This window comes from Oncorhynchus clarkii, chromosome 19 (assembly GCF_045791955.1).
Source record: "Oncorhynchus clarkii lewisi isolate Uvic-CL-2024 chromosome 19, UVic_Ocla_1.0, whole genome shotgun sequence".
In the NCBI taxonomy this organism is placed as follows: Eukaryota; Metazoa; Chordata; class Actinopteri; order Salmoniformes; family Salmonidae; genus Oncorhynchus; species Oncorhynchus clarkii.
Window position 1 is genome coordinate 51,621,547 of NC_092165.1, and position 26,541 is coordinate 51,648,087.

General features: G+C 43.6%; 1 protein-coding gene across 1 annotated transcript; it reads right to left on the reverse strand.

Annotated features, from left to right (window-relative positions):
* On the reverse strand, nt 1-25,010 carry LOC139375361 (grainyhead-like protein 1 homolog). The gene is made up of 15 exons (XM_071117073.1): nt 24,848-25,010; nt 21,651-21,837; nt 20,092-20,171; nt 19,235-19,580; nt 18,506-18,588; nt 17,809-17,962; nt 17,410-17,521; nt 15,307-15,401; nt 12,448-12,694; nt 12,098-12,225; nt 7,578-7,606; nt 5,751-5,836; nt 3,852-3,937; nt 2,489-2,553; nt 1-2,302 (listed from the first exon to the last, which is right to left on the reverse strand). The coding sequence occupies exons 1-15, from the start codon at nt 24,865-24,867 to the stop codon at nt 2,188-2,190; spliced, it is 1,833 nt and encodes a 610-aa protein (XP_070973174.1). The 5' UTR covers nt 24,868-25,010; the 3' UTR covers nt 1-2,187.
* Between the last annotated feature and the right edge of the window lie 1,531 nt (nt 25,011-26,541).

The following is a 26,541-nucleotide window of genomic DNA, read 5'->3' on the forward strand; positions in this document are numbered from 1 at the left end:
TTTTTGTGCATATGGAAAATATCTGGGATCTTTTATTTCAGCTCATGAAAACCAACACGTTGCATGTTGCATTTATATTTTTGTTCAGTGTATATGGTAAAAAATACCCTTTTTCCCATTCTCATAATAAATATATAGACATTAAAGATACAATCCGGGATATTAACCACTTAACATATCATATGAATAAAACATTTTAAAGCATTTTGTTATTGTTGCAGGGCGTAACTTATCATGCGAAACGGATAACATAGTGGACAATATCCGGGAACAGGTTTTGGCTGGTGAGCACTACTTTTAAAACTACTGGCTGACATTATACATAAGCGCTGGAGCATCACTTTGCTACTCTGGTGCAAAGAGGAGCTGTGAAGGTACACAAGGAAAACAATGTCCCCCACATTTTTCAAATGGACACAAATGTCATGTTATCACACTGTTACTGTGTCTGATATGTGTATGAAAATAAAGGGAAAATCTGTCCATCTGAATGTGTTTGAGCTTCAATGACTGCCTTATTGCACTTCCTTTGTACTAATAGACTAATAGTCAATCACAGGAGGTTGGTGGCACCTTAACTGGGGAGAACAAGCTCATGGTATTGACTGGAGTGGAATCAGTAGAATGGTATCAAATACATTAAACGTTTCCAGTTGTTCGATGTCATTCCATTTGCTCTGTTCTGGCCATTATTATGAGCCGTCCTCCCCTCAGCAGCCTCCTGTGGTCTGAATCCTATTCACACCATAGCTGAGTGACAGAAGGGTTGATACATTTGTATCTTATTACAATTTTTTGACATGTAATACTTATGAAGAGGCCATATGCTAAAGCAGTATGAGGGAAAATGTCTGCTCTCCCTTCTATCCAGAATCCATATGACACACACATACATTACATGCTCATTCTCAAAACACACATACAGTAGCAACAAACACAGATTATATCATACTAACTGCCAGACTGTGGTAGTGTGTACATTACATACATACTAAATACTGCCAGGATGTTTAGTATCAATACAGTGAGTAAGCCAACCAGGCCAATCCATCCTCTCTATTTACAATACGCGTTTGCACTCACCTTGTGTGCGAAATATCCTAATAGATATCCTAACAGATATCCTAATTTAATAGATTAAGATCTGTCTTCAGTACTATGGCATTCCGAGGTTCGTCACTAGTTACCACATAGTCATAGTTATGGCTAAACCCAGGCTATTTCTACAATTTCTCTTCTTTAAAATCTGATTTTAAACCTTACCCGAACCGTAACCTTAACCCTAACCACACAGCTAACCTTATTCCTAACCCTAACCACAAAGCTAACCTTATTCCTAACCCTAACCTTAAATTAAGACCAAAAAGCTGCATTTTAGTTTTCATTAATTTTACAATATAGCCAATTTGGACTTTGTGGCTGTGGTAACTAGTGACAACCCTTTCCAAGGGGGCAGATATAATGCAGCCTGAGGCATAAGGATAGTTGTGTTTTCACTGTCTTGCCTTGTCTGGCTTGACAATCCCCACATGAATTGGCAAGACAGACCAAACAGATCGAGGACCAGGCTAAACGATTGCATGCATCTCCAGATCACTATGACGCTAATGCCAAAAGCAATGCACTATTAGACTGATGCTTTCACTTATACCATATACAACACAAAGATACTGAGAGACACGCCACACAAATAAACAAAGATTCTCAAATGGCCTCAGCATACCTATAAGACATAGCTAAGAGGACTTCTTGTCAGACTCAATTCTTAAATACAAAAGTATCAAAAAAGTATGAAAAGTCTACATCAAGCCATCAACAGAATGTCATCGTGGCATAAGAGCAGTGGCTTTGTAACTTGGATTAGTGACATCACAAATAAAGAAGAACACAGACTCTCAGACAGGTGGACAGTTTAAACCTGGTCCCAGATCTGTCTATGCTGTCTCAAAACAATGTGATGATCATTGGTAAGCCTAACAACAGATCTGGGACCAGGCTAGTGGACTGTAGATACAGCTAATGTCTGAGACATTCTGTCCATTTTTGATGCCTGGGCCAATGCCATGTGTATCTGTAAACTAAGAGTCTTTACATTTACAACAACTTTACAAGCTGCCCTATCGCCACACTCTTTGCGGACTGAGCGGTGATAATGTCAATCACTCCCCACCCCTCCCTTTGGGCCAATCAGATTTCAGTCAGGGTGAGTTTATAAATGCCCCCTAGCTCCTCCATAGAGATCTGGAAGGTGTCTTCGTTGGAATAGTGTTTGATGATGTTGTCATCCATGTTGACTAGAATCCTAACAGAGGGACAGATAGAAATGTCAGTATCACAGTAATAAAATAAAATCATTACATTTCTATGGCCAGAGTCTTATGTTGTGTAAAATACATAAAAGGCCTGATTCTTCACAAATATAACTTTTACTTGTTGTAGAATTCTTAAATCATGGTAAATAGATTTACCGTTGATGAGAACAACTTACCCTTTCTTGCATTTCTTGTAGACTTTCCCCACTTTCTGGAGCGGCACGTTGTATTTCTCAGATATCTAGAAGAAGTGGAGCAACAAAGGCTTGTAATACAGTAGTCTCTCTTTTGAAAGAAGAGAATGGAAATGAAATATACAATACACCACTCTAACAATTACTCAGGTCGAATGGCAGACATTAAACACAATCTGAATTCAACCCGGAAAGAAAAGAGAGGTGTGCGGTATCTTTGCCCACATTTTCTCCCCAGCTCTTCACACTTCCCTCCCAGAGAAACTAAGAGGCCAGGTTCAGTCCTGTCATGACTCATTTGGCCTGTTGAGAGGCCAGGTCCAGTCCTGTCATGACTCATTTGGCCTGTTGAGAGGCCAGGTCCAGTCCTGTCATGACTCATTTGGCCTGTTGAGAGGCCAGGTCCAGTCCTGTCACGACTCATTTGGCCTGTTGAGAGGTCAGGTCCAGTCCTGTCATGACTCATTTGGCCTGTTGAGAGGCCAGGTCCAGTCCTGTCATGACTCATTTGGCCTGTTGAGAGGCCAGGCCCAGTCCTGTCATGACTCATTTGGTCTGTTGAGAGGCCAGTTCCAGTCCTGTCATGACTCATTTGGCCTGTTGAGAGGCCAGGTCCAGTCCTGTCATGACTCATTTGGCCTGTTGAGAGGCCAGGTCCAGTCCTGACACGACTAATTTGGCCTGTTGAGAGGCCAGGTCCAGTCCTGTCATGACTCATTTGGCCTGATGAGAGGCCAGGTCCCGTCCTGTCATGACTCATTTGGTTTGTTGAGAGGCAAGGTCCAGTCCTGTCATGACTCATTTGGCCTGTTGAGAGGCCAGGTCCAGTCCTGTCACGACTCATTTGGCCTGTTGAGAGGCAAGGTCCAGTCCTGTCATGACTCATTTGGCCTGTTACGGAGGCGGTTGGAGACCCATGTCTAGTTTCCCCACAGCCACAGCCCATGTTGTCCTCAGGGATGTCCTCTGTCCCCTTTGTCTTAATGCACTAAGCCAGACAGACAGACCCCCCTGATCAGAACCACAGCACCCCCACGTGATGGGAAGGCTGAATGACTATACGGAGAAGCGGAGACCCTACACATGGTAATGCCTCTGTCCTCCTTTCTCATTCTCTTTCACTCTCTCAGTCTGTCCCTCTACTTGAATTAGCATCAAGCTGAGAGAGAAAGATAGTGGACATGGGTAATTGCAGGATAGAGGAGTCTGTGTGGCAGAGTGGGCCGTGTCACAAACAGTGCCACCCACCGTGTCACTGGAGGGATGCAATGGGACCAGCCTCCCATAACGGACACCATATGTCTGGCAGTGTTAATTTCCTGTTCATATTTCAGTAAGAACTTACTGCTTCCACCAGCCCGTTCATTGTTGGGTTCTTCAGCATGACCGCATCAAACACCTCCTCTGTCTCCCTACGCACGTACAGCAGAACTACACAGGAGAGAGGAGGCGTGCAGTGAGACATATTGATCACACACACACACACACACACACACACATTAACTTGGCAATGTCAGATATCTTTTCTGCTGAAACTAACAGTGGTGAAGCCCTTGATGTGGGTTTGGACATCTGAGCATCTCACTATGTCCCAGTCTCATGTGGCCAATACCTGACACAGCATAGTGACACACACATGCACACTGCTGCAATATAAACACAATTTTAGCAGACGCTCTTATCCAGAGCAACTAGGGTTTAGTGCCTTGCTCAAAGGTACATGGTCAGATTTTTCACCTAGTCAGCTCTGGGATTCGAACAAGTAACCTTTCGGTTACTGACCCAACGTTCTTAACCGGTAGGCTACTGAGTTACAGTTCATAAAGAAAATCAGTCAATGGAAATAAATTCATGAGGCCCTAATCTATTGATTTCACATGGGAATACAGATATGCGTCTGTTGATCACAGATACCCCAGGGGCTTGGATCAGAACCAGTCAGTATCTGGTGTGACTACCATTTGCTTCATGCAGCGAGACATCTCCTTTGCATAGAGTTGATCAGGCTGTTGATTTTGGCCTGTGTAATGTTGTCCCACTGCTCTTCAATGGCTGTGTGAAGTTGTTGGTTATCGGCGGGAACTGGAACACTGTCGTACATGTCGATCCAGAGCATGCCAACAATCAAATTGCCATCTATGAAATGAAATTGTGTTAATTGCTTATGCCTGCCCATACCATAACCCCACTGCCACCATGGGGCACTCTGTTCACAACGTTGACATCAGCAAACTGCTCGCCCACACGATGCCATACATGTGGTCTGGCATCTGCCGGGTACAGTGGAAACCCAGATTCATCCGTGAAGAGCAAACTGCTACAGCGTGCCAGTGGCCATGGAAGGTGAGCATTTATCCACTGAAGTCGGTTACGACGCTAAACTGCAGTCAGGTCAAGACCCTGGTGAGGACAACGAGAACGGAGATGAGCTTTCCTGAGACGGTTTCTGACGTTACTACAGACACCCTGGTTCGAGCCAGGCTGTATCACAACCGGCTGTATTTATGCTGCAGTATTTTATGTGTCGAGGGGCTAGGGTCAGTTTATTATATCTGGAGTACTTCTCCTGTCTTATCAGGTGTCCTGTGTGAATTTAAGTATGCACTCTCTAATTCTCTCTTTCTCTCTTTCTTTCTCTCTCTCGGAAGACCTGAGCCCTAGGACCATGCCTCAGGACTACCTAGCATGATGACTCCTTGCTGTCCCCAGTCCACCTGGCCGTACTGCTACTCCAGTTTCAACTGTTCTGCCTGCGGCTATGGAATCTTGACTTGTTCACCGGACATGCTACCTGTCCCAGACCTATTATTTGACCATGCTGGTCATTTATGAACATTTGAACATCTTGGCCATGTTCTGTTATAATCTCCACCCGGCACAGCCAGAAGAGGACTGGCCACCCCTCATAGCCTGGTTCCTCTCTAGGTTTCTTCCTAGGTTTTGGCCTTTCTAGGGAGTTTTTCCTAGCCACCGTGCTTCTACACCTGCATTGCTTGCTGTTTGGGGTTTTAGGCTGGGTTTCTGTACAGCACTTTGAGATATCATCTGATGTACGAAGGGCTATATAAATACATTTGATTTGATTTGTGTGTGATGGGGTGTTGGTGGCCTTCAAGGCAAGCCATAACACACATACTCCTCCCTCTCCATACCTAGCCATCTCTCTGGTTTCGTGTTAGACAGTGACCTTATCAGTAGTGTATACACAGCGCATGGGCGGGGCGGGCACACACACACGTCATACCTTTCTTGGGCTTGTCCATTCTGGCCAGCTTATTGGAAGGTGAACCAAACTCATCCTCGGCGTAGAGCGATCTCTTCATGCCCGAACTGCAATGGACACACACGACAGATTGGTTTAGAGCGCTTATGCACTCACACAGACACTCACGTATGCACACACACACACACACACACACACACACACACACACACACACACACACACACTCCAGTTAAGCCTATGAGGCCCTCTCCCAGAGAAATAGCAGGAAGGCCCTAACAACCCTAACAACCAACCTAACAACCCTAACAACCACCCTAACAACCCTAACAACCACCCTAACAACCCTAACAACCACTCTAACAACCACCCTAACAGCCACCCTAACAACCACTCTAACAACCCTAACAACTATGTAATAGACCATGACACAAACAGCTCTCAGGGTCTTTCTTAGAAGTAACTGGTGTAGCTAAAGGTTGAAACTGGAAGAGCTAAAGGTGGAAACTGGAAGAGCTAAAGGTTGAAACTGGAAGAGCTAAAGGTGGAAACTGGAAGAGCTAAAGGTGGAAACTGGAAGAGCTAAAGGTTGAAACTGAAAGAGCTAAAGGTTGAAACTGAAAGAGCTAAAGGTTGAAACTGGAAGAGCTAAAGGTGGAAACTGGAAGAGCTAAAGGTGGAAACTGGAAGAGCTAAAGGTTGAAACTGAAAGAGCTAAAGGTTGAAACTGGAAGAGCTAAAGGTGGAAACTGGATGAGCTAAAGGTGGAAACTGGATGAGCTAAAGGTGGAAACTGGAAGAGATAAAGATTGACACTGGAAAAGCTAAAGGTTGAAACTGGACGAGCTAAAGGTGGAAACTGGACGAGCTAAAGGTGGAAGCTGGACGAGCTAAAGGTGGAAACTGGAAGAGCTAAAGGTGAAAACTGGAAGAACTAAAGGTGGAAACTGGAAGAGATAAAGGTTGACACTGGAAGAGCTAAAGGTGGAAACTGGAAGAGCTAAAGGTGGAAACTGGAAGAGATAAAGGTTGAAACTGGAAGAACTAAAGGTGGAAACTGGAAGAGCTAAAGGTTGAAACTGAAAGAGCTAAAGGTTGAAACTGAAAGAGCTAAAGGTTGAAACTGGAAGAGCTAAAGGTGGAAACTGGAAGAGCTAAAGGTGGAAACTGGAAGAGCTAAAGGTTGAAACTGAAAGAGCTAAAGGTTGAAACTGGAAGAGCTAAAGGTGGAAACTGGATGAGCTAAAGGTGGAAACTGGATGAGCTAAAGGTGGAAACTGGAAGAGATAAAGATTGACACTGGAAAAGCTAAAGGTTGAAACTGGACGAGCTAAAGGTGGAAACTGGACGAGCTAAAGGTGGAAGCTGGACGAGCTAAAGGTGGAAACTGGAAGAGCTAAAGGTGGAAACTGAAAGAGCTAAAGGTGGAAACTGGAAGAGCTAAAGGTGGAAACTGGAGGAGCTAAAGGTGGAAACTGAAAGAGCTAAAGGTGGAAACTGGAGGAGCTAAAGGTGGAAACTGAAAGAGCTAAAGGTGGAAACTGAAAGAGCTAAAGCTGGAAACTGAAAGAGCTAAAGGTGGAAACTGAAAGAGCTAAAGGTGGAAACTGGAAGAGCTAAAGGTTGACACTGGAAGAGCTAAAGGTTGACACTGGAAGAGCTAAAGGTTGACACTGGAAGAGCTGAAGGTGGAAACTGGAAGAGCTGAAGGTGGAAACTGGAAGAGCTAAAGGTTGTCTCGGTCGAACAGCTACCATATGAGTGGCCATACTTTATTTACTCCAGCCCTTTTCCATCTACTTGTCCAATAAAACTAATTAGCGTGAAGTCAATGTTTCCAGGAACTCACCTTTCCTCTCCATCTTCTTGTGAGAAGGGCTGCATGGAGAAAGAGAGAGAATGGAGGGAGAAAGAGAGAGAAGAGGGAGAAAGAGGGTGAAGAGGGAGAAAGAGGGTGAAGAGGGAGAAAGAGAACAGAGAATGAGGGGAGGGAATGATATGGGTTAAGGGTGAAAAAACACAGTCATTCATATGAAAGAGGTCATTTGATCTAATATGGAACAGGTCTATTCTTTGTGGGCCGTGTCAACAATCCTAAGGGACCTCTTAAATCAAAACTGATGACAGTGTTTTGGATATGATTTAAATATTTTCCCCTCAACATGAGAGCATGCTTTAATTTATTACTGTAATAAGCAGTTCAGATTATTTTGAGTAACACTTTCGATTCATAAATCCTAAAGGCCATTCTTGCAGCACAAGATAAGTGCAACCTGGTTAGAAGGATACATTTAATTGGCCCACTCGCCCTCTGACCTGGTTAGAAGGATACATTCAATTGGCCCACTCGCCCTCTGACCTGATTAGAAGGATACATTTAATTGGCCCACTCGCCCTCTGACCTGGTTAGAAGGATACATTTAATTGGCCCACTCGCCCTCTGACCTGGTTAGAAGGATACATTTAATTGGCCCACTCGCCCTCTGACCTGGTTGAAAGGATACATTTAATTGGCCCACTTGCCTTCCAACATGGTTTCCATACCTTCATTGATTGTCTTATCAATACTAAACACATTCACAGGTAACAGAGTGCAGTCGTGTGTTGTAACTAAGCAGTGTCCATATTTTAGGAGGAATTGTGGAATGAATAATCAATATTAGCTCTGGTCCAGGTTGTTAGTGTGTACTACTCCACTATGTAGTTAAGGAGCATGTACTAAACACCTGGACCAGGCCAAATCAATAGTCAATTCTCAGAGAAAACCAAGTCCCCCTGCTAATCACTAACTGATAGGAGGGCTAGAGATTTACTGGGTTGCCATTGTATGCCAATCGTGTGTAAAAATAAACACTTTCCTTCCAGGCTGGATCAGAATGGTAAACAGTAAAGGTTTATTTTCAGCTCAGTCCACCCTGCATGTCAGCAACGCCATGTGGCCCAGAAACCAGAGAACTCAGTCAGCTCAGCTGGGTCATGTTCATTATGCACCAAATGGACTGAAACAGGGAGGGACTACCTGGACTTGTCCAATGTGAAACACTCATGTTCGTTTTCTGTAGCAATAATATTTTCAAATACGCAAACCTCATGAACGGACCCTGGTGCCACTGTGGCCAACAGGGGGCAGTCAAAGTTAACTTTCTACAGAGCCACAGGGATGAATTAAAACAACTGTCTACCCATCTTCCAAGTCTAGGGAAAATATTTCACTCTAGGCTTCCAGCAACCACCCTGAGGGCCATGTGATATCACACTGCTAAGCCAAGGAGGGTTCAGAGTCCAGGGGTGGCTAGGAGCACTGCTAGTGCCAGGAAGAGGTGTGTTGTTGGGGAATGGAGAGAGAGACCTGACATACCACACGTAGACAGACGTGTGCTACACTCCCCTCTGTCTCCTGTCCCCTTCGCATCAAGCCAAGTCACAAGTGCAACAGGTGCAGTCTACTCTAGACATACTGCATTAGGTGCCGTATTAAGAAACCACTGGGCTTCCATAATCAATGATATTGAAATGATGAGATATTCACGCATATGAGAGTGATTCCAAACATGTTTGGATTTGTTGAAGCACCGTGTAAGATAATTTGACTCACACACCTAGAAACCTTTGGATCTATCCCAAGGACATCTCCACCTATCATATGGCACTGGAACCTCCCAGGTTATATAACCAACCCCCGATCCCATGATATTACATGATTACAGTATCCTGTCCAATTGGCAGGTCTACACTGTATGTTTTAGTCACCTTGACCTGCACCTTGTCCTGAGTAGGAGTTGAAACTGTTTACCAGCCAGGAACCACATAAGGTGTGACCAAGTTAGCCTGGTGGTTAGAGTGTTGGACTAGTAACTGAAAGGTTGCAAGATCAAATCCCAGAGCTGACAAGGTACAAATCTGTTGTTCTGCCCCTGAACAGGCAGTTAACCCACTGTTCCTAGGCTGTCGTTGAAAATAAGAATTTGTTCTTAACTGACTAGACTAGTTAAATAAAGGTAAAAACAAATGATATGGTTGTGTCTGAAATGGCTCCCTATATAGTGCACTACTTCTTGGCCCTTGTCAAAAGTAGTGCACTATATATGAAATAGATGCACTACTTTTGACTGAGGCCCATAGGGCTATGGTCAACAGTAGTGTACTGCACTACATAGTAAATAGGGTGCCATTTGGGACAAACCATCTGATCTCATAGTGACAAAGTTACACTGACATTGGCCAGGCACCAGTCGACTAGTCCGTTCTTTCTAATAGGTCTTGAAAACAGAAAGAGCTGCTTGAGCTGCTGGTGATCATATATACATCCCAGAGAACACCACTCTGCAGGCGGCGACTGACAGAGTGTGGGGGTTTGGGACCAGTCACCTGGCCCAACCAGCTGGAGAGGAATGACCAGTCACCTGGCCCAACCAGCTGGAGAGGAATGACCAGTCACCTGGCCCAACCAGCTGGAGAGGAATGACCAGTCACCTGGCCCAACCAGCTGGAGAGGAATGACCCGTCACCTGGCCCAACCAGCTGGAGAGGATTGACCCGTCACCTGGCCCAACCAGCTGGAGAGGATTGACCCGTCACCTGGCCCAACCAGCTGGAGAGGAATGACCCGTCACCTGGCCCAACCAGCTGGAGAGGAATGACTGTCATGAGGAGTGCTGGGCGGGCTATACAAGGTCATAACATGGCATAGACATAGCACATCGCTGTTGGGCGGCAGGGTAGCCTAGTGGTTAGAGCGTTGGACTAGTAACTGAAAGGTTGCAAGTTCAATCCTTGAGTTGACAAGGTACCAATCTGTTGTTCTGCCCCTGAACAGGCAGTTAACCCATTGAAAATAAGAATTTGTTCTTAACTGACTTGCCTAGTTAAATAAAGGTAATAAAATAAAATAAATGTAGAGTTCCAAAATAAACCATTTCAACCAGGATTTCTGTAATTTCTGGGAACATTTCTGAAATTTCTGTCTTAACTCTGATCCCTCATAACGCACTGGACATCAATGGTGTTCAGGGCTTAGACTTCAAACACTAGGGTTTGGTCTCTAATTCATCTATTAACAATAGGCAAAAGCCCCTACACCCCAAAGTAAGATTGCCTTAAGGGATATCCACTCTCTAAAGAACTCCTGGTATTTAGTGAAGGACTGCCAGAATGAGTGGCTCTTTAGAAGTCTGAAAGAGACACGGAGAGGGTGGACTGGACTCTTTGGTAGTCAGAGGCTGGTTGAAGTTGCATTCAAATGCCCTTTGATAAGGTTTTAATGATTGAATCAGCACCAAGTACGGTATATTATCTTAATATACTATGTCATCTAAATGTATGGCTGTTGTTAACCACTTGTGCAAATATACACTACTGTTCAAAAGTTTGGGGTCACTTAGAAATGTCCTTGTTTTTTAAATATTCTTTTTTTGTCCATTAAAAGAGCATCACATTGATCAGAAATACAGTGTAGACATTGTTGATGTCGTAAATGACTATTGTAGCTGGAAACAGCAGATTTTATTTATATTTTTGATGGAATATCTACATAGGCGTACAGGGGCCCATTATCAGCAACCATCACTCCTCTGTTCCAATGGAATATTGTGCTGTTCTGCAAAGGGAGTAGTACACAGCGTTGTATGAGATCTTCAGTTTCTTGGCAATTTCTCGCATGGAATAGCCTTCATTTCTCAGAACAAGAATAGACTGACAAGTTTCAGAAGAAAGTTATTTGTTTCTGGCCATTCTGAGCCTATAATTGAACCCACAAATGCTGATGCTCCAGATACTCAACTAGTCTAAAGAAGGCCAGTTTTATTGCTTCTTTAATCAGACAACAGTTTCAACTGTGCTAACATAATTGCGGAAGGGTTTTCTAATGATCAGTTAGCCTTTTAAAATTTTAACTTAAATTAGCTAACACAACGTGCCATTGGAACACATGGTTGCTGATAATGGGTCTCTCTTTTCTTTCAAAAACAAGGACATTTCTAAGTGACCCCAAACTTTTGAAAGGTAGTGTACATAGATAAAAACACTGATTTTTTTATTTTTTATGTTTTTGCAGAATGCATTCCAAAAAGGGTTGGGGTTTATCATTTTGTTCCAATGAATCTGATAACAGCCTTATCACCACAACTACACTATACTAGGAAAACCAAACTGTGTTTTTATATCAGTTTGAATGTCACAGGTACCGCTGATTAACATGATTTATGTGGTAGCTATACTCTGCATAACCCTGTCTTCCGTGACCTGGCCCATAATGCTGACCCTTAGACACAGATCTAGGATCAGCTTACCCTCCCCAAGTCCTAACCTTAACCTTTAGAGGGTCAAATGAAAAACTGACCACATGTCAGTGTTTAGGGGCCAGGTACTCACATGGCGCTGGAAGATGGAGAAGTGGATGTCAGGGATAAAGAGAACCGGCTGGGTCTCAAAGTCAGACATCATCTTAAAGGTTGTGACATCATTACGCTTCTGAAGGAAAGGGACTTTAACGTCCACATCTATGGAGGGGCAAAAATGACAAATAATGAGATTAGTTGATGTGCATCATTGCAAGATAGACGTGTGTGTGTGTGATCACAAAAAATATAGCACAAAATGTGCGCGTATACACATGCTTTGACTGTGTGTGTGTGTGTGTGTGTGTATGTGTGTGTGTGTGTGTGTGTGTGTATGTGTGTGTGTGTGTGTGTGTGTGTGTGTGTGTGTGTGTGTGAACTCACATGATCCCAGACTGGTGTTGAGGTCGGTGCTCTTGCCCTTCCTACGGGACTGCTTCTTCTCCTCGTCTCTGATCTTCCTCTCAGCTCCCTTGTCACAGAACACCTTGATCTGGCAGAAGGCCCGGTGGATGGGCTTGTTGCTGCGGTTGTTGTAGCTGTAGGTGTCTATCTGCAGGTTCAGGGGTAGGCCTTTCACACCCTTCTGGGAAGAGAAGTCTGTGCTCAGACAGTTGACCGAGATGAAGATCTGAGGAGGAGGAAGAGGAGAAGGAAAATGAGGAAGAGGAGGAAGAGGATGATGAAGGCGGAAGAGGAGGAGCAAGATTTATGACTTTGTTTTTAAAATTTTGTTTGTGGAGTAATTCAGGTACATTAAAACTGTGCATAGCAACACATAACATGCAAATTGGAATTACATAGGAGGTGGTTCTTGACTGGCTCATAGGAGGATGGGGCGGACAGAAGGGAGGAGGAGGAGGGGGAGTTTGATACATTAACAAAAGAGATGTGTTCCATTGCCTCTATGTTAAACATTATAGTGATTGTGCACAGTGTATTGTATCTTACACTTCAGGCATATACCGTGTTTATATATTTTGGATACAGAATATAGGCACTGCATCTCAATGTAAGAGGCGTCACTATAGTCCCTGGTTCGTATCCAGGCTGTATCACATCCGGCCGTGATTGGGAGTCCCATAGAGCGGCGCACAATTGGCCCTGCATCGTCCGGGTTTGGCCGGGGTAGGTCGTCGTTGTAAATAATAATTTGTTCTTAACTGACTTGCCTAGTTAAATGAAGGTTAGATTAAAAAAAAAAATAGATTTTTGAAATAAAATTATAATAATAATGCAAATGGGTAAAATGTTAATTCCATTCTTTGTCATTAACTGATGTTCCATTCCCAGTAAATTAGATCATAGTTATTCAAGAGCATTCCCACTGAATTCTCAGGCGCAAAGGATCTCTTTGTCTGGTTCCTTGTTATGTACATGCCGTCTTCACTGAACTGGTGTGTGTCTCCCTCTTTTGGCAGAGAGTGGTAATTACATGTTGACTCTTAGTTCTACTGCCAACCATTAAAACAAGATTGCGGAAAGCTATTTCAATAGATCGCTTTCTAGAGAAATAACTATTTCAATATGCTTACTTAACATATAACCACTATACTGAAAAACCTTTACTGCAAGTTGCACAGATTTGATGTAGTTAGACTGAACTGTTCATTTTTTGGAATAGTCACCTAGTAACTATTTAGTAACTAGTTTTTGCAGTTCATTTTAAGCAGAATGTAACTGGTTTTCTAAATTAGATCCTTGGTTTAATCAAATAGCCTGCTGGTTACCCAATGTGGCAAGAAACTATGTTGCTAACTTCACGTAAAGTCATGTATGGTGCAACATAGTTTCACGAGCTACGGATGCAAGTATGTTGCATTTCAACGTTTTTGCAATTGCTCATCTTCAGTAAAGAGGATCTCATCGTATAATGCTCTATTCTCATGATCATTGCAGAGTGTTTTGTCAAGAAGCCCAAAGCGCGTCAACATTTGAGAAAGGCTGCTCCTACTCTGCCTTGTTTCATTTCCTTGCTTCATTTCCTCCTTCTGAGTAAACTGTGTGTGCCTAAGTTATTAAATCATCAGGGGACACAGCGAGGGAAGGTAAAGCATCTTGCACACACACACACACACACACACACACACACACACACACACACACACACAAAAAACCATCCTTAGTGTGACACCTTACACCTGCCTCATCTGTGGTTCTAACAAACAGACACAGGTGATTATACACAGTACAAACACAAGGATGGAAGTCCTCGGTCCTATGGACACAGGCCTCAGGTCATGAGATGAGAAGATCCACACTCTGGTTATATGTATGCATGTGTGTGTGTGTGTGTGTGTGTGTGTGTGTGTGTGTGTGTGTGTGTGTGTGTGTGTGTGTGTGTGTGTGTGTGTCTCAGTGAAAACCAAAGAGCAAGGAGATGGAAGGGATAGATGAACTGTCTAGCTGTTAGTCTGTTTGTGCATCCCAGGCTAACAGTACAACAGTCAACAGTAGCAGTGTCATAGCACCCCATGAACATAAAGCGCAAGCTAAAGCGTCTGTGAGATTGTCTGTTGACGCCATCCCTCACAACCCAACAAACTGGTCAGGGACGGTGGATTATGTCTGTCACCTCGTATCCGGTCGGACGGGATTCCATTGCTAGCTGTCAAATCCAGTTCTGCCCCCCTGCCGCGTTTCCTCATTCCAACTCCCATTGTTAGGCAGTAGGCAAGTCCTAGATCCTTAGGCCTCCCTTGTACGTGCATCACTTTAGCTCAGCAATTGGTGTGACGTAGAACGAGTTTAGAATGGGGCCTCGACGGCAGACAAACACCTACACATGTACCTATTCACTATGGTCTCTAAGCAACCAAAGGACCCAAAACACTGGGAAAACTCCCCTTACTCCCCAATGGACAATAAATGTCTTTATTTTTCGATCAAAACTCGAAGGACCACTTTCCATAATAGGCATTTAGAAGAAAACAAAGGACAAAGCGTGTGACGATCGCTTGCTGACAAATTGGTTTGCATCACCTGACACCTTTTCTGTGATGGCCAAAACACACCCTAACCTACAGAGCAAGGGAAGGCAGTCTATTTTTGGAAGAATCTTCAGCCACATTTACACAGAATGTTAATGAGGAAGTTGTGATCAGATGACCCGAATCCTCCAGAAACACTTGGCATCATCACGTGTTCTAGGGATAAACAACTAGGCTTACAACTATCTTTCCATCTCTCTTCACCTTTTCTCTCTGATTCCTCATACCAAAAGGTACGCTTCCTATACCTCACCTTGGCCTCCTCATTGATGTCCCAGGTGAAGGAGATGGCGTTGTAGGAGATCTCCTCAATGTTGCTGATTGTGTTGAAGCTCTCTTTGTAGTCAGCTGGGAACCATGAAACACATAATGGACTGTTAGTACAGTTTGCACTGACATAAGACATTCAATGAAGAGAGGGTGCTAAGATAAGGGCGGCGGTGGCTAACTATGGAGAGGTGGAAGGCTATTTTATTAGTATTATTATTATCATTATTAGGACTGGGCTGAATTAAAGGTTTTAGAAGCCTTGCATAAGAATGAAGTGAAGGTCAGTAGCTTGTATCAGATACAACCATTGAGAATGTGCTCCCACCCTGGTGAGGTCTCATCCCACATCTTAGATGTTTGATAAACAAACAAGCTTTTTGTCCTCAAAAGGTGCGGCTTAAAAAGCTTGCTCCGTGGTATTGGTCTCGTAGTCTTGCGTTGCTGTACTATGAGTCTAAATCTTCAGAAAACGTTTTCCCTATGCCAAATTGAGGCACTTGCCTCCAAACTTTAGGTTCTGACCAATCCCATCAAAGTCCCTTAATAGGCCTCTACCCCTATGCCAGAAACCACACTGTTTTAGTAGGGCACGTTGCTGACTGACTACTTTAATCGAAAGCAAGCAGGTTGTCTCAATGGTCACCTTTCGCCCACAGTCCTTCCATCAAAGTCAGACTGCAAGTGAGACAATACACTTTCCTCTGTCAAGCAGAACCAAGTTCTCCTTTCACAGTATGTGCGTGCAGAGTAAGATTGATCAGTCTACCTCCAGAGAATTAGGCTGCCGTATTGTCCCGACAGGGAGCCACCATGAAGCTCAGTTGACACAGGTATCATTAACAAATAGGCAGTGGTGGAAAAAGTACCCAATTGTCATACTTAAGTGAAAGTATAGATACCTTAATAGAAAACGATTCAAGCAAAAGTCATCCAGTAAAATACTACTTGAGTAAAAGTCTAAAAGTATTTGGTTTTAAAAATACTTAAGTTTCAAATGTAAATGTAATTGCTAAAATATACTTAAGTATCAAAAGTAAAAGTATAAATAATTTAAAATTCTTTATACGAAACAAACCAGACAGCACATTTTACGGATAGTCAGGGGCACACTCCAACACTCACACATCATTTACAAACTAAGCATTTGTGTTTAGAGAGTCTGCCAGATCAGAGGCAGTAGGGATGACTAGGGATGTTCTCTTGATAAGTGCGTGAATTTGACAATTGTTCTGTGTGCTAAGCATTCCAAATGTAATGAGTACTTTTGGGTGTCAGGGAAAATGTGTGGAGTAAAAAGTACATTAATTTATTTAGGAATGTGGTGAAGTAAATGTAAATAGGAGGACAGCTGGCCTTGTCTCATATCCACAATTATCACCCTCCTTCATCCAATCATGTGTATTATTCTAAAGAGATTTGTTAAGGTTCAACCAATCAGATCCAGGATAATTTTTCCCTTTTAGAATAAGAGTATATGGACAAGAGGGACGTGATCATCCTAGATCTTCTACTAAGTTATTTATTTAAGGTGGCATAGAGGTTTTGGCTCATTGGGTGGGTCTGTCTGCCTGGCTCCTTTGGCTAGCTGGCTGCTTCTCCTTCTAGGTCATGAGAGTTGAGCTGAGACAGAGACAGCATGTGACACGGGGGAGGAGATGGAGGGTGACTGTTGCACAACAACTCAGGAACCAACAGTGACTCGTGACAGCGCAGGATGGTATGGTAAGAAGAGTGTCAGGTAAATATGATGAAATGTATTCGGAACCATTCAGGCAGAACTTCTGGTGACTTTATGTGACATAAAAACTATGGCCTGATTTAATAAGCGTTTGTAATGTGAAGTTTGCACCTGTTATTTCCCCAGAGGAAATAAAACATCTAAGCTTCATGAACAATCTTAAAGGGTAAATCAACTCATGTTTTAGACAGTTTTTTGTCTTTCCTCGCTTTAGATAATAACAGTTGAAAACTTGTACTAACTTGTGCTTTGCACCGTAAACTAGGCTTCATGTCTTGGTGTAGCATCTTCTTCAAGAGTTTGTGAGGACTAGTGTTCCATGTAGGTTTCAGTAACATAGGCTCTTACCAATATCAAGACACCTCTGTTTGGCTGTGTGCTGTCTGGAGTGCCAGTACTTCCAGTGCTTCAGCTGGTCGTCTCTGCACTTCTCCTCTCCGAACACCACCATCACCACACTCTGAAATGGTGCACACAACCCCAGGGCCATCAATCATGCTAGCTTAACTGACACATTCCACTTAACAAGTTCCTACTTGTTAGTACATTAGCTACTATTAGCATGATAGCTACCAACTAGCCTAAGATTTCTCTGTTTATTCTGTCAAAAAATGTATCTTTAACATGAGAGACCTAGCCAAATTATCTGCACATATTTAGTTACAGACAAGGACCAATCTAAAAGTTTTCTGTTATTGACCATGAACTACTGTAGAACAACTAACTAGCTTGGTGGTGTGGTCTTACCCTGACTTTGCTGATGGGGTGCCGCAGCTTGCTGTTGTCGATCTCCCTGAGGCTGATGGGGTAGAACTGGCCCTTGTTCAGGTACGTCATGGTACCGTCACCTGTCTTCTGACGCAGCGACTTGGAAGCATCCAGGGTGTACTCAAAATGATTCCTAATCAGGAAATAAATATTAGTGACAAAACCACAGTAGGCTACATTTGTATTTGAAAGAGTAGCCTGAAATCCAGACCTGCTTTGTGCTGACATTCCACTCCTTGTACTCCGTGTCATATGTTTGGCACAAAACAGGCCTGGATTTCAGGCTAGGGAAAGAGAAGGCCTAGAGATGGAAAAAGTGATGTATCTAGTATTCAGCTGATGTTTATCTGGTATCTATCTTTATTCTAAACAATCTAGATGTGTTTCAGTATTTATGAAAATACCGTATGCAAATATTGATGATCTATATTTTCCACATCTGAAATACATTGCAAATGTCACCCCTTGAATAAGACCACCCTCATCAGTCCCTTCCCATTGGTTAGATTGTGACCCCGAATCCTCGTAGTGTCACTGAGCCCCTGATAACATTACGTTTGGCATTGTAGCTTTTAAACATGAGGGAATCTGCTGACTGAATGAGGTTATTCTCCTATCAGGGGCTGAATGGCGGGGTGCGAGCGACAGCGGGCAGGCGCCGGGCTGGAGGGCTTACCCCGGCACGGTGTCAAACACGCTGCATTCCTCTGTCGAGATGGAGGCCATGCGTAACTGGAGATCCCCTGGGAAGGAGAACACCTGTGGCACACAAAGAGGACAGAGAAGTGGGGAGAGAGGGTCTGGATTTAGACAAGCATCCATGGCAAGGGTTGTAGCTAGCGCTCTCAGGGGTTACAGGGAGTATAGGGAGCCCTCTCTCTCTCTCTCTCTCTCTCTTAGTGTTTCTTTCTTTCTTACACTGTCTCGCTGCATCTCTACCATTCTTTTTCTATGTTACACTCTCTCTCTCTCTCTCTCTTGCTCTCTCTCACTGAAGTGGAAACAAACCACTTCCCATCCTACCCTCCCTCTCTCCTCCCCTCACTCCTTCCTCTTCTCCCCGTGTGAAGGGGGTTGTGTTGGGTTATCCCTTTCCAAGGTAATCCCCCTCCAGGTTAAATGGAGAGAGAGGAGAGATAAAGGCCTGGGCTATTGAAGGGGGGAAATAGTACAGCACTTTATTGTGTGGGCCAGACAATGGCATAATAACACACTGGTCTGCTATTTTGGAATGTTCAAATAAAAACAGGGAGGGCTGAGACCCACTGTTGTAAGCTGCAGAGGCTCAGGTGAAAGGGTTATTGTCTGACTGGAGAGAGAGATCTGAGAGAGGGGGTGTGGAGGAGGGTGGTGAGGGTTTTAGACTAGAGAAGAGGCTATTGGATTCCTGTTGTTGTGTCCACACCTCTTGGGAACCATCCTTGTAGGTCTCTGGGAAGGTGGAGTCGGGGGTACGGGGCTGGGTACTAGGGCTGAACTGGCTGTGTGTGAGCTGCCTGGCGAACTCTGCCGTGTGGCTGTCGGACTCGGCACAGTGGAAGCTGTGGGAGGGCACCTCCATCTTGACGTTGGGGTAGTTGGGGGCGATGGAGACTGTGACAGTGGTGTCCGGGGAGGGGAAAAGGACCCCTCTCTTGTTGTCCTGGCCAGTTAGCTGGTTGGGCAGCAGGATGTTGATGGGGCCCTTCAGGAACTGGATCCTGCTCTCCACTGACGCCACGGAAGCTTCCTGCAGGGGGGCCATCAAGTGCCTGAAGAAAAACAAAAAACACGGCAGGTAAAATGTAAGTTTATGATGAAATATCACAAGGACCAAACCAACGGTGAGGTGAGGTGAGGTATGGTGTGGCAAGGTGAGGTAAGGTGTAGTGAGGTGTGGTGAGGTAAGGTGTAGCGAGGTGTGGTGAGGTGTGTGGAGGTGAGGTGAGGTGTGGTGTGGTGTGGCAAGGTGAGGTGAGGTGAGGTGTGGTGTGGCAAGGTGAGGTAAGGTGTAGTGAGGTGTGGTGAGGTGTAGTGAGGTGAGGTGTGGTAAGGTAAGGTGTAGTGAGGTGTGGTGAGGTGAGGTGTGGCAAGGTGAGGTAAGGTGTAGTGAGGTGAGATGTGGTGAGGTGTGGTAAGGTAAGGTGTAGCGAGGTGTGGTGAGGTGTGTGGAGGACCTGTATTCCTCTCACTTCTAAATTCCTAGTAGTTCCTATAAATGCACACATGCACACACAGCACATTTGCCCTCCCCAGTGGTTTGTAAAGGGATGTTCTACCTACATGGACCTTTTGTTGGGATCCACATCAGAGCCCATTGACTCTGTCTTGGTCTGGGATATTGTTCTCTTCTCTCTGGGCACCTGCATGGGAAGGTAAACACAGCCGCTGTGAGTCTGACCACATCCAATAGAAGCATGTCTACATAGGCAACACTACTAGTTTTTGCTGTTTCACAGATGCAAGAAGTAAAGCTACCTCATTCAATTAGTTTCTCCAACGCTGTCGATCTATATGGCTCGGATTGTTGTGGAACAGTGTCGCAACACCTGTGGGTGAACATGGCTCCTATATCAGTAATGACTGTGGGTAAACATGGCTCCTGTATCAGTAATGACTGTGGGTGAACATGGCTCCTGTATCAGTAATAACTGTGAGTGAACATGGCTCCTGTATCAGTAATAACTGTGAGTGAACATGGCTCCTGTATCAGTAATAACTGTGAGTGAACATGGCTCCTATATCAGTAATGACTGTGGGTGAACATGGCTCCTGTATCAGTAATGACTGTGGGTGAACATGGCTCCTGTATCAGTAATAACTGTGAGTGAACATGGCTCCTGTATCAGTAATAACTGTGAGTGAACATGGCTCCTGTATCAGTAATAACTGTGAGTGAACATGGCTCCTGTATCAGTAATAACTGTGAGTGAACATGGCTCCTGTATCAGTAATAACTGTGAGTGAACATGGCTCCTGTATCAGTAATAACTGTGAGTGAACATGGCTCCTGTATCAGTAATAACTGTGAGTGAACATGGCTCCTGTATCAGTAACATGGCTCCTGTATCAGTAATAACTGTGGGTGAACATGGCTCCTGTATCAGTAATAACTGTGAGTGAACATGGCTCCTGTATCAGTAACATGGCTCCTGTATCAGTAATAACTGTGAGTGAACATGGCTCCTCTATCAGTAATAACTCATCCGATTCTTGTTTTTTTCGGCCACCTTGTAATAGTCATACCAGCCTGTATTCGACCAGCCTGGGTCCTGTGTTACCCTGTAGCAGGCATACCAGCCTGTATTCGACCAGCCTGGGTCCTGTGTTACCTTGTAATAGTCATACCAGCCTGTATTCGACCAGCCTGGGTCCTGTGTTACCTTGTAGCAGGCATACCAGCCTGTAGTCGACCAGCCTGGGTCCTGTGTTACCTTGTAGTAGTCATACCAGCCTGTAGTCGACCAGCCTGGGTCCTGTGTGACCTTGTAGTAGTCATACCAGCCTGTAGTCGACCAGCCTGGGTCCTGTGTTACCTTGTAGTAGTCATACCAGCCTGTAGTCGACCAGCCTGGGTCCTGTGTGACCTTGTAGTAGTCATACCAGCCTGTAGTCGACCAGCCTGGGTCCTGTGTTACCTTGTAGTAGTCATACCAGCCTGTAGTCGACCAGCCTGGGTCCTGTGTGACCTTGTAGTAGTCATACCAGCCTGTAGTCGACCAGCCTGGGTCCTGTGTTACCTTGTAGCAGGCATACCCGCCTGTAGTCGACCAGCCTGGGTCCTGTGTTACCTTGTAGCAGGCATACCAGCCTGTAGTCGACCAGCCTGGGTCCTGTGTTACCTTGTAGTAGTCGTAGAGCATGCCCAGGGCAGCGGCGCTGTCCTCGTCCCCGTTGATGCTCATCATTGCCTTGGTGGCGGCCGTCAGGGGGTTCTCCAGGAACGACTTCCACGCCTCGTCTTCGTTGGTGTAGGGCCGACGCTGACCGTAGCTGGGCTCATTCTGCAACAACAGGACCGGCCTCTTACTGGGGAGGGGGAGAAAGAGAAGGGAGAAGAGACAGAGAAGGGAGAGAAAAAAAGAGAGAGAGAGAGAAAGAAAGAGAGAGAGAAAGAGAGAGAGAGACATGTTAGCAGGAGTGCAGTGACACATTTCTTGAAGGAAAGTAACATGTGCTAGCTAGATATAGTGTATGTCAAAACCAGGAGCTGCATAATTATAAGCTACACACAAAAGATGGACTGAGTTATAAATATTTAGTTAATATGGTCCTGTTTCTCTAACTGGTTCACTTCAGATTCAGACAGGGAGTCACTCACATCAGATGGATAGGCCAGACTGACAGCACATAAATCAACAGACAGTCAGAGCAACAATCACTGCATTGTTCACAACCGACGAACAGGTTGGAGATATCAACAACATCACTCTTTATCTTCCTGACCTGTTGTACAAGAAAGTCGATTGTGCAACAAATCTCAGCTACCTGTGAGAGAAAAGATGCTCTACCTGTCTGCTGTTAAGTGTTTCCTATTGGTTACCTGTCTGCTGTTAAGTGTTTCCTATTGGTTACCTGTCTGCTGTTAAGTGTTTCCTATTGGTTACTTGTCTGCTGTTAAGTGTTTCCTATTGGTTATCTGTCTGCTGTTAAGTGTTTCCTATTGGTTACCTGTCTGCTGTTAAGCTTTTCCTAATGGTTATCTGTCTGCTGTTAAGTGTTTCCTAATGGTTACTTGTCTACTGTTAAGTGTTTCCTATTGGTTACCTGTCTTCAGTTAAGTGTTTCCTATTGGCTACCTATTGGTTACCTGTCTGCTGTTAAGCGTTTACTAATGGTTACCTGTATGCTGTTAAGTGTTTCCTATTGGCTACCTATTGGTTACCTGTCTGCTGTTAAGCGTTTCCTATTGGTTACCTGTCTACTGTTAAGTGTTTCCTATTGGTTACCTGTCTGTTGTCTCCAGGGAGGGATCTAGTACAACATTCCAGAGTTTATATGACTGGGTTGTTGTTTTATTTTTAAAGAACCTGTTTGGAACAATCATCGTCATCATCATAATCATAGGCCCTTAACTGACTCAATGCCAAAGAGAATCAGTCATCCTCTCTGTACTGTATCAGACAGTCAGTCAGTCATGGTCGATTACGTACAAGGAACAAAACTTTATCTACCTTGAGAACATAGGAGTGAGCATACAGGATTGGTGATTCTACGTATTAGAGAAAGGGTCCATTATTACAATAACAACATTTTTGGTACCTATAATTAATTTTTACCAAGATGTATTGCATAGAATGTGAGAGAGTGTTACATAGCCCACAAGCACTACATTATTGAACAATTAGATTGTATTATTTCAGTGATTTGAATGTAGGTTAACAGGCATGGTGTAATTCTATGTTATATACATGTGTATGATGATCACACAAATACTGTTTTAATAAATAGTTTGCCTTTGTTTTTAACTGAATCACAAACAGAACCTTTGAGGTTTAATTTTTAGCACAATATTTAAAGTGCAAGCAATGATGACATCTTAGACATAAAGACACGCCTTGTTTTGTTTAATTCCTTAAATCTACTCTCTTAAATGAACAAACAAAATGCTATAGAGGCTAGTGTGTGATAAGAGACATATACATTTTCTGTCCTCAATTCACACAAAAGCGTCTCCAGAGTGGCACAAACAGAATGTAAGGATGGTTTCCAAGCTATAGTTGCTACAGCAGATTATTTTTTTCGGTATGGTCAAGGCAAACGTATTATTAGTAATCCAATATCTAATTGTTTCATTCACAAAATGTCGAATTGGGGCGTTAGGGATTTGCAACCCGATAGATCCGTTATTCACCGCATTCCCCCACCCCCCAAGAAAAATTGGATGATATGTAATCCACTGTAAAACAAAAGAGGATAGCTAAAAGTTTTCAATGTGGAAAAAATCATTAAATTAGATACTGAATAAAAACAGCCTAAATTGTTTTTCCTGAAAGGTTGAAGAGAGAGAAACCCATGTGCCTCACACCGTATTTTGATATCGCGTGAAACAGGCTGGCCTATGCAGTAAGGCCTACATTAAACGTTTTAAAATTATGAGATTAAGAAAAGAAAACGAAAAAGCCCGTCTTTATCATTGTATAATTTTTCTTTAACAAGGGCCTATTTGTGAATATTATAATCAATTTTCTTAATACAATATTTTCGTATTGACTATCTCAATCAATTAAATAATTATGTCAACATGAATTATTCGTCCAGTGACTGTGTCTACAACACAACGGAGAAAATCTTGCTTACATTGTTCCTCTGACTAAAGGGGCCAACGCCTAAAAGGTGTACGATTTCACTGGAGTCAACAGTCTCCTTGTCATTGCCCTCAAAAACGGACAAAATACATTCACACATTATCACTCTGGAGCAAAGATAAAAATCCTACAAAAAAGTATGATATTCTTTCGATTCAAGTACCATGTTCGATTAGATATGCCATTACAACCATGGATTAGGGCATCAGATAACACATTTCAAACCTCAACTAGGAAAATAATATGGGGGGGGGGGTTAAGACGAATATCTTCGACAAACAAAATAAAGTCTAACCACATAACTGTGAGCCAAATCAAATAATGAACCGCCCATCAATAACACACGGGTTGGCAGAACGTTACTCGGAACAGGCGCCTGAACTAGCACGACAGGTGGCGAGATATACACCTGTGCTGTGCAGGCTGGAACCCGACCAGAGAAACAGCGCTTGTAGCTATGAACCCCAAACGGCGCTCACACGGATCCTAAACACGATAAATAGAGATTGAATCACTAAGCACAATAAATAAGGAGATTGGATCATACTCGTTTTGCCTGGCAGGACAAAAGTTAACTTTCCCACAGTCCAGGAAACTCCGTTAGAATCCACCTGCGCGGGTAAACCACCTAAAAAAATATCCATTGGTCATTTTGCACCAAACTTCAATAAACTGTTAGAGCTCAACACGTTGGTTCTGCTGGACTTGCAGTGGTGACTAAAAACACTTACTTGTCATGATCCTGTGACATCTCGGTTGGTGGAACTGGACTTTCTAGTTGGTACTGTAAATCCGATCGGTCTACTTTCACCAGAAAAACTCAAGCACGATGAGGGCCACGGCAACGGTGTCTCTGAACGAACGGGTTTTGTCGGCTTTTCTCGCTTTTGGAGTGTAGAGTGAGAATATGTGGCCGGTTTTACCTGTGACAGGGCATGGGATTGGATTAGGCTACAACGAGGTAAGGGGCGGAGCCCAATAGTCAATAACATGTGTTGGTACTTTGTGTTGGTCTACCTGTGGGCTTGGTTAGAAGCCAGAGCATGAGCCAATGAGGATGACAGTGACATGGGACTGTGACAGAATGACGGGTAACCTAATGTAGCAGGCGTAAATAATCGTCTCACACTCAGTGGCGACTTTTGTATGTAAATCTTGGTGGGGCAAACAAAACAAAAACGTTTTTAAATGGTTTATTAAATTTCAAAATAAGTAAATGTTTAGTAATTGTGTAGTTCTAGACAGTGGCGATTTTAGCATGTAAACCTTGGTGGGGCAAAAAAAGAAAGAAAGTGGGACGCATGCCAGCAAAGCCACTACACAACACAACACTAAACAATACATAAAATGCACTATACCACTGCTACACATGGCTATCAGCGGAGCCACGTCTGGCAACGAAACAATTCATTCAGCCTCGATTATTGCCTTTTTAAAACACATAGCTGATATGGCTGACTTTCTGAAACAAATGTGGTTTCTACTGACAATTGAGATGTACAAACTATGGCATAAGGGAATGATGAACAGATAAGAGGCATTCTGTAAATTCGATTACGACATTAATGAGCGAGCTAAAACAGACGTAGTCAATACGTGTTCAGCACTTTTGAAATGTACAGCGACAGAATGCAGAACATGGGCTGCTCTTAAAGTATTTCCCTGTACACCAAGTCAGAACCATTAGATAAATAAATGAGGCATGTAAGCAGACAATGAAGCTCTTACAATATTAGATTATGACATTTCTCAAAAACAGGTTATTGACTCCATGTGCACCACCAAGTCAGAACAGTAACATTAGCCAAAATTGCAAGGTGAAAATAGACCAAATTATTAGGGTGAGGCACATGGGCTACTAACAGCTTACTACATACAACATTCACTTAGTATTACTTTCTTAGCTACTGTATACATGTCTCCCTGGCATATTGCATCATTTATGTAGCAGCATATAAGACATTTTTGGGCTCACCTTTTTGTGATGTGCTCACTTGAACAGGAAGTTGGCGCAGCGGTCCTCCGTGGGCAAATTTTGTCATCAAAGAAAGAGAAAGGATTTACAATTCCAAGTTGGATGACCGTTCAAAATGTATTTTGAGCTCATTTATTCCCGATTTCCCAGTTGCAATGCTTGCAGTTAGCCACTGTCACCGATTCTATCCAAACCACTCATTGTTGAATTTGCGATTTCCAACTTGTTGTGTAATGTTTATGACCAATGGCCGATGTGCACCGATACGTTTTATCGATAATTTCTCTTCATTATTTCTCTTCACATGACAAGGATTAAAAAGGATTTCCCAGTATATTGTTCACTTGATTCATGATGATGACTGATCAGTCCTTTCAATGCTACTTTGCACATAATGGGATTTGAGTCATTTTATCTGTGGCCAATGACCTTGAGATTTCTTGGAAGGAC